This window comes from Eurytemora carolleeae, unplaced genomic scaffold (assembly GCF_000591075.1).
Source record: "Eurytemora carolleeae unplaced genomic scaffold, Eaff_2.0 scaffold490, whole genome shotgun sequence".
Taxonomy (NCBI): domain Eukaryota; kingdom Metazoa; phylum Arthropoda; class Copepoda; order Calanoida; family Temoridae; genus Eurytemora; species Eurytemora carolleeae.
In genome coordinates this window covers 201,860-214,681 of record NW_019396962.1, presented here as the reverse complement: position 1 = coordinate 214,681, position 12,822 = coordinate 201,860, and the positions used below count along the sequence as shown (strand labels likewise).

Here is a 12,822-nt window from a genome sequence, read left to right as displayed (position 1 = left end):
AGGCCAGAAGCTCAAGCTTCTAATGGTATGAAAAGGCAAAAAGACTGGAAAGGACATTAAATTTTGAAGGGACTGTTAAAGAATTAGAGCAGAACGCTATTCAAGACATTAAGATTCACCAGAGTAATGCCATAATTAGGATGTCTGACTGCACAATGAGCAAACAAGTCGTAAATCAGTGTAAAGGCAAAGCTTTCGATGAATATAAGGTCGTCTTTGAATCCATTGAATGAGACAAATTACTCTTTCTTTAATTTAATCCTGAGCCTTCCTACTTTTACCTCAACTTAAAATGAGAATTCTATTCAATTCTTAGTATTTAAAATTAACTGTGAGTGAAATAACGCAAACCTTGAGTTTTGTTTTGTTTAATTTAAATCTTTTAAGTGAAGTCTAAATCATAGTAAAACAGTTCAATTGCCTTAGTCCCAAAACATATACTGTACAGTAGGAGGGAGGGTATTCGTCACTGAATTCCCATGTTTTTTGGGACACCCTGTACTTGATATTGATTGACCAATCTTATTTTGAATTTTGATTTTAATTTTAATTCTAATTCTAATTTTTGTCTTTACTTGAACCTTTTTATTTTTGATAATAGTCTCATCTAATGATCAGTAGAATGATAGATATGGATGATTTCTGAGTACAAATGAAATAACCTTACCATTTTTATTGCACCCTGAGGTGCAAAGGTGATTTAAAACTATTTACTTGGTATAGAAAGGGTGGACCACAACAATCTAGATTTGGAGATGTTCATTGTATCTGAATTATTCTAAAATTAGATTTTTCAAAGTTTTCGCGAGGATCTGGGGTTTGGAAACATAATTCAGAGCTTCAAACAGATATAGAGTATGTGAAAAGCATAAACCTATCAATAAAAATACACTTGCTGAGTATATGATACACCACATCTATAATAACTTTTATCAAAAGTCTAGCCACGAAGAATATTCCCACTTTATGAACTTATATATAGATGAAATTGAATTAATTTAAATCAAGTCAGCTTATACAATGAATTTAGAGAATTAGAAAATCGTAGGCAATATTTAAGCAATAAGACTTTTTAATAAAATAAAAGGTGAAAAGCCCTTTGCATAATTTTGTAATTTAGAGAAAAATATTTCAGCACAAAAATATATTTCAAATTTAATATTGAGGGGGCCAGGCAATTTACAGCGTTTAATTACAAATCAAAACGAAATAAAAGGGGAAGTAAAAGTATACTATGACGAGTGACGACTTATATAACAATAAAGTCGACATGATAACAATAAAGTCGACATGATAACATTAGAAATCAATGATGATACACCGCACTCCTGGTTTAATGCTGAACTCTGAAGATCTTCTTCTTCTCTGCCATGAACGACTCGATGGTGCTCTCCTTGGTCCTGAGAACAAGAAATTCCGCATTATCTTTAAATTAATTAAATTACCTCTGATCTTCCTCTTTTAAATAGTGTTTCCCAAAAATTGTTGGCCACCCCACGTATACCAACTTGTTTTTCATACTGCAATATCATTTAAAATTAGCTGTGATGCCATGAAATTTAGCGTTACAAGTAGAATATATTTATTGTTAATATATTGACAACAAGCTAATGTGACCAGCGTACTCCAAGAAATATCCTAAAATGTCCATAACTGGCAGAAATCAACCTCCTGCGCTGAAACGGTCATTGTAAATGATATGCCACACTATTCTATGTTACCGTTGGCTCCAAATGTATTTTTGACTCTACAAAATTTTCCGCTTTGGTCGCCTTTAGGTAAGATACACATATTCTGACGCTCTGCATGATTAAAGGGAGTGACCGGCAACGTATTGTAGTTGAACTGAGAATGTAGTATTGTGACATTTTTTAGGAATCATTTGAGACCTATGAGACGTTTTTACGGTGCATATTTGTTCAGAAAAAGCACAACATTTAATCTTTAAAATCCTCATAGATTGTTAATTTTTGAGGAATGATTTTGAGAACCGGTTTTTTATAAAATCATTTAATAACGACGACGAAAAATGTAGTACAAATTCTACAATAAACTAAGTAGTTGTTCAGGAACAGGTTGAGAAAATAAAAATTACCTATTATCATAGAAAATTAGTAATCTTATCATTAATGGTTTCGGTTATGTCTCACTGTTTACAAACATTTTAAACTTTTAATGAAAAGACGACATTTGAAGAATTTAAAGAAATCTGCGAACAAATTCATAAATATTAAGATATTCAATATCAGTGTTCTTCCGGCATCCAGACGGGAAAACATCTACCCTTGCTGCCTAATACCTGCCCATGTGTTGGCCCCCCAGCAACTAGGGCTGGCCCTACCAGCATCAGCTGAAATGTCGGAAACACCCACACTGCCTCTTTAATACCTCAAAAGTATACCAACATGAGCCTGATACAACAGGTTCTAGCTCTGTACCAGGGAGCAAAGACTGGAGATTCTGTTAAGCTGAAGCTATGGTGTCGAGAACGGAAAGAATTCTTTACCTTTTCCAGATCCCTGCCCAACAAGAGGAGAAAGAAGAGAAAGAGGAGACAATATTAAAACCTTTCTCTCAATCCTTTTCAAGGCCCCTGGAAACCCACCAGTCTAAGGTGAAGTCCCAAGAGTCTCCCTCGACAGTTGTGAACTACCAGAATAAACCACAGTCCCAGGTTAGATTCCAGGAGAAATCCCAAGTCCCTGTCGAGTTCCGAGGACGGGTCCCAGAGAAACCACCAGTTAAAAGAGGTCCCCAAGACCCCCCCAGCCTGTTGAGAGGTCCAGAAAATCCCCCCAGTCTAGGGAGAGGTCCCCAAGAACCCCCCAGNGAGAGGTCCCTAAGATCTCCCAGTCTGATGAGAGGTCCCTGAGAACCGTCCAGCCTAGAGAGAAGTTCCATAGAACACACCAGCCGGAAGAGAGGTCCCTGAGAACCATCCAGCCTAGGGTGATGATCCTGAGCAGTACTTCTCTGACAAAGGAGAGGGCCCTGAAAACCCCCCAGCCCAAGGAATGCTCCGAAAAAAACCCCAAAACTGTCCGTGTAATTATTGTGATAGATCCAAGAGGAACAGTAAACTCGGTTTCTACCTCCCAGAGAAAGAGAAAAACAAGATATCAATCTCTTGCTTCATCTCTTATTCCTCAGGTGGATGGAGATGTTAGACACTTAAGCATCGAATCTGAACCTGATCCTAGCCGTGAACCTGAACCTTTTCATGAACCTGAACCTAGCTTTGAACCTAAATATGTTTACGAACCTGAACCTGAACCCAGCCTTGAACCTGAACCTGATCATGAACATGAACCTGATCTTGAACCTAGTCTTGAACCTGAACCTGAACCTGAACCTGAACCTGAACCTTAACCTTAACCTTAACCTTAACCTTAACCTTAACCTTAACCTTAACCTTAACCTGAACCTGAACCTGAACCTGAACCTGAACCTGAACGTGAACCTGAACCTGAACCTGAACCTGAACCTGAACCTGAACCTGAACCTGAACCTGAACCTGAACCTGAAACTGTGTTTGACCCCGAGCATGAAACAGAATCTGAGAGATATTTTCGAAATTTAAAAACTTTAAAATATCATTGCGCCTTTATAGAGAATCTTAAAACTTAAAAACATATAATATGCTATACTTTTCTGCGATAATTAAACACGACATGATATTTAAATGTATTTTTTAGATATTAAGATATTCAATATAATGATGAAAAAGAAATAATTGATTCTAACATTGATTTATTGAGAAAATTTTATTTTAGAAATCTGTGCCTAAACATCTAATTTATAGTTTACTGTAGATTGAAGGCAAGGGGGTAATACCTCCCCATAGAACCCAAAGGTATAACACTTTTCAAATTTTAAACTGAAGAGTGAAGAACATAATAAAAATTAGTTTGCTGTTCTGAATTGGGGGTTCGGCTCCCCTAATTTTTTTTTACAGTTTTTCAAGGGCGTATACAGATTGAAGGCAAGGGGGTAATGCCTCCCCATAGAACCCAAAGGTATAACACTTTTCAAATTTTAAACTGAAGAGTGAAGAACATAATAAAAATTAGTTTGCTGTTCTGAATTGGGGGTTCGGCTCCCCTCTACATTTATTTCTGAATACGCCCTTGCATGTTTTGTCGTAGTTATTTAATAATTTTTTAAAAATCGATTCTCAAAACGTAACCACCCAACTGGACCATTTTGAACAGCGATATTGCGCTCCAACTCAGTAATTATACATCATTAAAACGTTTTATGCGTCTCAAATGAATCCTAAAAAAATTCTTCTCATTACTACATTCTCAGTTCAACTACCATACATTGCTAGTCACTCCCTTTAAATAAAGGGCACCTTGTATTGTAGGAGGATGAGAGGATGGTTGGCCTCAATCCCCAAACATTCTTCCTGGACAACAAATATACTTGATAAATAAAAATTAACATTTAGATTTACATATTTTGTACCTATCAACATTCAACAAGTGATAAATAGGCCTGAAAGGGATTGTGTATGAATAGCGGAACAATGAATCTTAATTTTAATTATGATTTATTAACGTTTTTTATTCAATCAAGTGGTTCTCTGTGCACAGATGGCTAGAACCCATTGGAGATGTGTTTTCTTAAAACTTCTGAAGAAAGAATAATATAGAATGAATCCCAATCATTTCAAAATTAAAAGATATTTCTTTCTGTAATTTTGTGTTTTGTGTCATGTGCCATGTGCATTGTGCATATTGTGCACTGATCATAATACAATGGGACCCATACAAATGTGGAATGGAAAGACGACTGCTTGACCCAAGTTGTGATTTTAAATACGTAGTAGGCGAAATAACAATACAATAAAGACGACTTTCGATTTCAATTTTGATTATATCAAGTTGCTAAACAGCATGTATACACATAAACATAAAAGTCAAGAGAAGCTGTCATTTAAAAAAGTTTCTCTTTGATTACTAGTGAACTTGTAATTTGAAAAAAGCTTGTAAACAATAAAAACTTCAATAAGAAGGTCGTCTTCATTATATTGCTACAATCGCCTACCACTGTAGTTGATTGAACATGAAACACAGGCTACTGGTAAACTATTTACTTTAGAACATCAAATACACATGAGATTGTTTAAATGTAATCTTCCTATTCAACAGTTGGGGTCCACTGTAAGTAATATACTTGAAGCAGAAACAATCAAGTTTTTACCTGTATATACCCAGTATACTAAATATATCAGGTTTGTAGCTGATCCTTCCATGTATCTGCATCTTCCTCAGCTGCCGTTCAACCTCAAGAACCTGGCACAGTTTATACATGAATAAATAAAATGGACTCAAACTCAAACTCAAACTCAAACTCAAACTCAAACTCAAACTCAAACTCAAACTCAAACTCAAACTCAAACTCAAACTCAAACTCGAGCTGAAAATAAATGATGGAGTAGAATGAAACAGTATGTCACAAAAGAGACAACGAAGAGTTAATAAAGAGTTTAAAGTAAAAAAATATAATCAATCTTACCAAAACTATATGATTAGGTCTTTAGTTTCAATTATATTAAAGGTGTTAATGGAATACTCAGAAATTGTTAACCGCGCCAGCCGGCAGTCAGCCGTTAACGATTATTTCATGCATAATTAAAATTATAATTATAATTGTAATTATTATTAATTATACCATAATAATCATAATAATCATAATTATACTTAAAATGTAAAATTATCTCCTTAGTGGAGGAAGTACAGTAGACAACATTTAAAAACATTCAGGGGTGGTATACTGGCCTGCTTCTTGCTAGTAAAATCCTTGTTGTAGATACATATGACATGCTTGAGAGGACCAGATCCCAGATGGATATCGTTCTCAGCCAGATTAGGGGACACCTTCGTTGTAATTTAATTATTTATAAATCTTTGAGAGGAGCAAATTCCTCATCACTTAATTAAAGGGTTCATCAAAAGATTTTGTGATAGGTGTAAGACTTTACTTTGAGGTAGTTTTTTTGGAGCAGATTTTATGGGGATAAATACTATTTGTGGCATATTATATGTACTACATTGTCATTTTTGGGTGTAATTGGTGTACACTGTACATTGTTCTCAGTTCACCCACCCAGATCGATATAAGATGAAACCCTGACTTTGACTTAGAATCTTAATATATCATTTCAATTGATATTTTTGTCAACTAAGAAATAAGATAAAGCTAGAATGGTGTATACCCCATGTTCTTCTGCAAACTTCAAAATTCTCCCTGAAATTCTTTAGTGCACGAATCAAGCAAATAATTTGTGATTAATAGGTTATATTTGTTAGTTAAAGAAGTTGAGTTTAAAAATTTTTAAAGGATCAAAATCTGGTTTTTATTTCCTTAAGAAATTTGAATCAATCATAAAGAAATTGAGTCATTGCCACAAACTCTGATGTTCAAATCCTTAAACCTTTGCAACCTAATTTTGTGGACCTTTGAAATATCAAAGGTTTAAGCCATCAGGTTGTAAAGATATAAAGGAGGGACAATTTAAGTTTGTGGCAAAGACTCAATTCCTTTGTTTTATCTTAGGTACAAAGGATTAGAGATATGACCTCATCTACTTTTTAACTTATTTCAAAGTCACCTTGGCTTTAAGGACTTCCTGTCCAAATCCGTGGTGCACCAGTGTGAGAGCAACACATTCCCAGATCTCATCGATTTCATCCGCAGGAGCATGGATCAACCATTTTCCTCCTGTCACTCCACACCTATAAAAAGTAAAAATATCTCATATCCATTTTTTTACATGACGGTGAAAGGGTGAAACTGCGCGTGAAACGTTTTATCAAAATACTGTGTATGGGAAAACTGAATTTAATTTTTTCTTCAATAAATATATTGTTTTTTTTTGTTATATTGCAAAACGTTTTTATTACAGTTGCTCGGATCTTCTTACAAATTTAAAAAATTCCAAAACTTGACAGAGAAATAGCTGTTCAAAAATTGGCAGAATTAATTATAAAATTTAAGGGAACTGATTACTCGCACCTTTGAAACCTGAAACTGTTAACATTTGATATTTAAAAAAAAAAAACTTTGCTAGCACAAGTCAAAGTTTGAAATATGATAAGTTCACACCTTCAGGTTGCAAAGATAAAGGAATTAGAATATGAATCTTTGTTGCAAGTAATTAATTCCTTTACTTACTGTTTCCCGACTTTGATCAACCCCTCGATATCCTTAGTTTCCGTCTCCCAGAGTAGATTAGCAAGCAATACTGTCTCCTTGTCTTCTACTTTATACCCCTTTCCTCCTCCTCCTATAGCATGCCTGGAAAACTTACAAACTATTGTTTGAAGAAAACTTATTGTTTTTTATTTAAAGGGTATTCCATGAAGCATGCAACAGTTGGGAGACGACTTGAAGATCGTCTTTTATATAATTTGAGGCATTCATTGTCAACCTTATTATCACAAGTAAAATTCTCACAAAATACTAGTCCTGACTTTTCCTTAATTTGTCTGCATTTTTTGTACTTCCAAACTTACTGTAGATTTAGTTCAGAATATGGTTTATTTAATAAATTGAAATTTTGGTATTCAATTTTGTGATTATTGTTTCAAGAATCAAACATTGTTAAAAAACTGAAATCGGAACTGAATTGATATTTACTGTTATACAAAATGATTTGAAGATTTTTTTTCTCTCTATAATTCTACCATGAGGGGTATTTTGCGTGATTTATAATAAATAAATCAGATGAAAATAAAATATCTTATGAGGGATTAATATTTCGATTCCAAAAACAGAATTAATTCTAACTAAACAAATTATAAAAATTCCTTTTCTGATAAGTATTGTTCAAAAAAAAAAAATGTCGATAGTATACTTGATCTGGATAAAATCCACCTGAATCAATGTTTTACTAATCTTAAAGGGAGTGACCGGCTATGTAAGGTAGTTAAACTGAGGACGCAGTGTAGTGGAAAACTTCTTTAGGATTCATTTGAGATATATAACACTTTTGAAAAGTCTGTAAGTCCTGAGTTTGAGCGCAAATTCGACGTTTAAAACTCCTGATTTGGGAGTGGATACGCTTTCAGAATTAGTTATTTTAAAGTTGTTAATTAACGACGACATAAAATGTAAAAATATTCTACAATAAACTACAGACGTCATGTTTAGGTACATTTTGAGAAAAAAAAATTATTCTTATCATCGAAAATAAGTAATCTTGTTCAATTATTAGTTTCTATTATCTCATTATTCTAGTTTCTCGTTATTCACAAAGATGTTCGCAGATTTTCTATAATTATTATTGAAAAGACGACATTTAAAGAATTTGAAGAAATCTGCGAATAAATTCAAAGAAAATTAGATATTCAATATAATAATGAAAACGAAATAATCGATTTTAGCATTGATTTATTGACAAAGGAGTTGAGTTTTTGCCACAAAGTCTGATTTTCTAATCTCTATATCTTTGTAACCCAATGTCGTAGACCTTAGATATTTCAAACTATTAATACATATAGATAAAATAAACTAAGTTTGAAATATCAAAGGTTTGCATCAAAAGATTGCAGAAGATCAGAAGATTTTATTTTGTGGCAAAAACTCAATTCCTTTCTTTTGTGAAATATGTTCCTAGCCATCTAATTAGATTACTGTATGATTTTTACTTTATTTTTCCTTGTCATTATTTAATAATTTTAAAAAACTAATTCTGAAAGCGTATCCACCCCCAAATCAGGAGTTTTGAACGTCGAATTTGCGCTCAAACTCAGGATTTACAGATCTTTAAAAAGTGAAATATGCCTCAAATGAATCCTAAAGAAGTTTTCGACAACACTGCATACTCAGTTCAATTACCTTACATAGCCGGTCACTCCCTTTAAGTATAGAACCTGATGCAAATCCATCCGATACCATCCTTACTGTAGATCTTAGAGGGCGAGTTCTCGCTCAACCATTCTTCAACCTTAACAAATCAAAGGTAATCACTAATCAGATCCTAAACAGTGTTCTTCTATGAATTCTAGGACATATTTACGAAAGGTATTTTTAACAACATTAAAAATGGCTTCGCAAATGGGTGTTAATGATAATAAAAGTAAAAAACCATTTAAAGTAAAAATTAAAAGTTTAAAGGCCATTTTATGAAAAATACCTTTTTGTAAACTTGTCTAAGAATTCCTAGAACAATACATTTTTGGTTGTTAAATTCTAGAAAAATGTTTCACTCTTTTTTAACGTTTTCAAATATTTCATGTGTTTGACTGGAGGGGGGGGGGGGATGGTGACATTGATATTAATTAAACTACCTGTTCCATTGTCGTATCTGACTTCACATTGAAGATTATCCACTCAGAGAAATCTGCCTTTACAGACGCCTTGAAAAAATCTTCAGCTGTCACCATCTTCAGATTAGAGAAAGCATCCGCCAGTGAAGCTACTGGAGTGGTGTCAGCTACATCTTTCATCTTCAGAATGGTGTCATAAACCGAAGCAGTAACAGCTTTGGTATCAGGGTTCTTCTCCGCAACATCCAGATCTTTAAAGGATGCAACGTTCAACTCAAGTTCCTGCTCCTTCACCAAATCAAAGTTCTTTCCGACAGCCAGATGTTCCTTGACATCCAGATGTTCCTTGACATCCAGATGTTCCTTGACATCAAGATGTTCCTTGACATCCCGATGTTCCTCAACATCCAGAAAAGCCTGGCTCTCATCTAGGTCTACTGTCTGGTTTAGCTCTTCTTGTGCATCATAGAAAACCGATTCTAAGAGAACACTGTTGAAAAACATTTGTTTGCCAAAAGGACAAAACTATTCACATCCCCTCATCCTTTTTTGTCCTTAGCAACACAACCATGCCAAGGCTAAAAGATGTCCCCCAAATAAATTCCATTATTATCGATACTTTTTGTTAAAACAATCATAGAATTTTTACAAGAAAAATTAAACCCACGAAACGACTTGAATCTGCCACAAATACTGATTTACTAATTCCTAATTCTTTGCAACCAAATGTTGTAGACGTACCTTTGATAATTCAAAATATTAATTCTGTTAGATCAAATAATCTTAATTGAGAATGGCAACTGCTTACACCACCAGGTTGCAAAGATATAGGGATTTCAAATTCGAGTTTGTTGCAAAGACTCAATTTCTTTACAAGAAACCCGGTTTTCAATGGCAAAACTTCTTTGATCATCCGATCATCCTGGCCTGTAAGGCAGTCTTTAATTAATAAAATTAAAAAAAGGATATTACATTCATCTTTTTGTAAAGAAAAGCTCATTTAAACTAAATTTGCGACTTCGATAAAGTTCAACGTTTTTATATTATAATTAGTAATTGTATTGATTTAATGCAAGTAAAATGTAGGCTTATAATACATTTTTATCATTTACGTTTCTACTTATGTTCGGACATTAAATCTTATTTAGTATGGGTATATTGGGGGTTAACTCGATCGCAGATAATAATTCTGTTTGATAAAATGTCAAAATTGCTTAGTCTCGAAACTCTGGGACAATGAGTCCCTGAAAATAAACTAGTTTTAGCAAAAAATATCGTTTTGCATTTTATAGTTTCTTTAACATTTCTGACAGTGTTTCGGATCCATATCATTTTGATTCGGATCCGCATCCGTGATGATGGATCCGGATCCGGATCCGAGGTAACTTTTGATTCTGTGAATCGGATTTTCCCTATTAAATGTTATGCAAGGTTATAATTTATAAACTATATTTATTATATATTCCGAAACCGGGCGAAATGTAACAAAAAAAATTTTAAAAAATCCTAAAGTTAAAAATGTCGTCATTAATTTACTATTATGTAAATGTAAAGATTAAATTATTAAAGATAATGTTGAAAAATTTTCGTCATGTAAAATGTAAATAATACATTTACGAACCATTTTGATTTATTTATTCCATGGTTTTGGTTAATTTTTGGCGCTACCCGGATCCATATCAACGTTTCCTGATACGGATCCGGATCCGGATCCGACCAAATGATACGGATCCGGATCCGAAACACTGATTTCTGATCTCTACTTGATACACTCCTGTATACAGTTCATTAGAGCCTGATCCAATCAGGGTTCAGTCATTAGGGGCGTACGACGGGGGATCTTTAAATATTACATCTTCCTTGCATTTCCCTTCAAGCAATATACATTCTAAATTGCATTGCATTGCACTCACCCAAACTAAAATATTAAGAAAAGAAATAATATATATTCTGATTCACAACAATACCCTTCAAAGCTTTGTCTGATCAAGTATTGCATTAAACATCCGTATGTTTCCCATTTTGAAAACTGATTAATTTTATTAGTGATTTCTCTAAAAAAGTGACTCGCGCATTTCTTGCTCCAGAAACGATTGAGAAATCAAAGTTTCAAAGGTATATCGGACATGCCATATAAATGAAGGGTCACTTGAAATTACGCATGTATTCCATTTTAGTATTATTACATCGTAGAAAAAAATCCTTTAAAATCTCTCTTTTGCCCTTAACTAAAAAAGTTTCATTAAAAAAGCTTGAATCAATACTGCCTTCAGTGTAAATATATATTTGATATCATAATTTATAAAGCAATATGTATCGATCCTGTGAAAATATAGATATTTCCATCTCTATTTATCATCCCATGAAGCTTACACCACAGTATTTAGAGGGATTGTCTGATGAGTCCACTTCAGAAACTTACATAAATAAATTAACGCTTGTAATATGAAAGTGTGTATATAATCGAGTCGTTTACGTAGTTAAAAAATAAAATGTATCAATATTTTTTCAAAAAAGGGGTTTTCATGGGTGGGGCACAATGTTGCCAAGGGGGGGGGGGCACAAATTTTTTTTTTTTGCGCGCGGACTGCACAATTGCTCTCGTACGCCCCTGTCAGTCATGTGTATGTAGTCTATATTCTGAACCAATAGAAACAGTATGGCGGTGACATCTATCTTTCTATCTATCTCATTATCCAATTAGAGTTATGAATCCTTGAATCGGCGCTATCAGTAAATGGAAATATTTACTTCTACTGAAACTATAGTGGCCATGAACTGGGTTTTCCATATAAGATAAAACCACAGAGACGACTGGACCAAACTTTATTAAATCTTATTGCTGTCATTGCCGGTTCCATAAATCAGTTTAATATTTGATCAAATCATTATTTTTTTATATTTGAAAAATACTGTTCCATGGCGAATAACAAATTAATCCTACTGATTTTAAGATTTTCAACACTTCATTAAAGTTTCATTTTTTGATGATAAACATGACAATAGCAAGACGACTTGAAGATAGTCTTTCATTTTTGACATTTAAAATTATGAGCTCTCAAATAAATATTGGTTACTAAATAATATGAAAGCAATTAGAGAAGGAACAACTTTTTTTGCCATTTACCCCTTAACTATACTGTTGTTAAGGCTAATTTAACTTACCACAAGATGTATTCATCTGCAGCTTATTCCGAATTCTCTGCAATAGTTCAAACCGAGACATTTCCAAGTCTTAATCTCTAGGAATAAGAAAACGTTCTAAGGTTACAGGAAATAAAAAACGATGCGTAAATTTGCGTGTTAAGTATCAAAACCACAGAATATCAACATACTTTAGTTCACGGACACCTGTCATAATAATCTCATCTTAATATAAATTTGGCTTGTCTGTCTGTTTGATTGTTTGTATCCAATAAACGCCAAAACGGCGGAACCTATCAGACTTTAAAAATGGAATCTTAAAATATTTTTATCCTTTATTTTGTAAAATTGTGAAAATGCGCGAAAAAATCAGTGAATTAAAAAAAAATAATTAATACTGTTT

The 12,822-nt window shown here is 33.6% G+C and overlaps 1 protein-coding gene across 1 annotated transcript; it reads right to left on the bottom strand.

Annotated features, from left to right (window-relative positions):
* Positions 1-776: 776 nt before the first annotated feature.
* Positions 777-12,641, bottom strand: LOC111710547 (UPF0696 protein C11orf68 homolog). The gene is made up of 9 exons (XM_023484653.1): positions 12,441-12,641; positions 9,297-9,754; positions 8,880-8,953; positions 7,180-7,302; positions 6,617-6,740; positions 5,784-5,882; positions 5,206-5,297; positions 4,355-4,408; positions 777-1,400 (listed from the first exon to the last, which is right to left on the bottom strand). Exons 1-9 carry the CDS (start codon positions 12,499-12,501, stop codon positions 1,334-1,336), a joined length of 1,152 nt encoding a protein of 383 aa, XP_023340421.1. The 5' UTR covers positions 12,502-12,641; the 3' UTR covers positions 777-1,333.
* Between the last annotated feature and the right edge of the window lie 181 nt (positions 12,642-12,822).

Excerpts from the sequence above, each read along its gene's own strand:
- LOC111710547 (XM_023484653.1), bottom strand. The coding sequence starts at position 12,501 with ATGTCTCGGTTTGAACTATTGCAGAGAATTCGGAATAAGCTGCAGATG. Across the intron at positions 7,303-8,879 it reads ATCGGATGGATTTGCATCAG|GCATGCTATAGGAGGAGGAG; the intron begins GTTCTATACTTA and ends TAAGTTTTCCAG. Across the intron at positions 6,741-7,179 it reads TTGATCAAAGTCGGGAAACA|GTGTGGAGTGACAGGAGGAA; the intron begins GTAAGTAAAGGA and ends TACTTTTTATAG.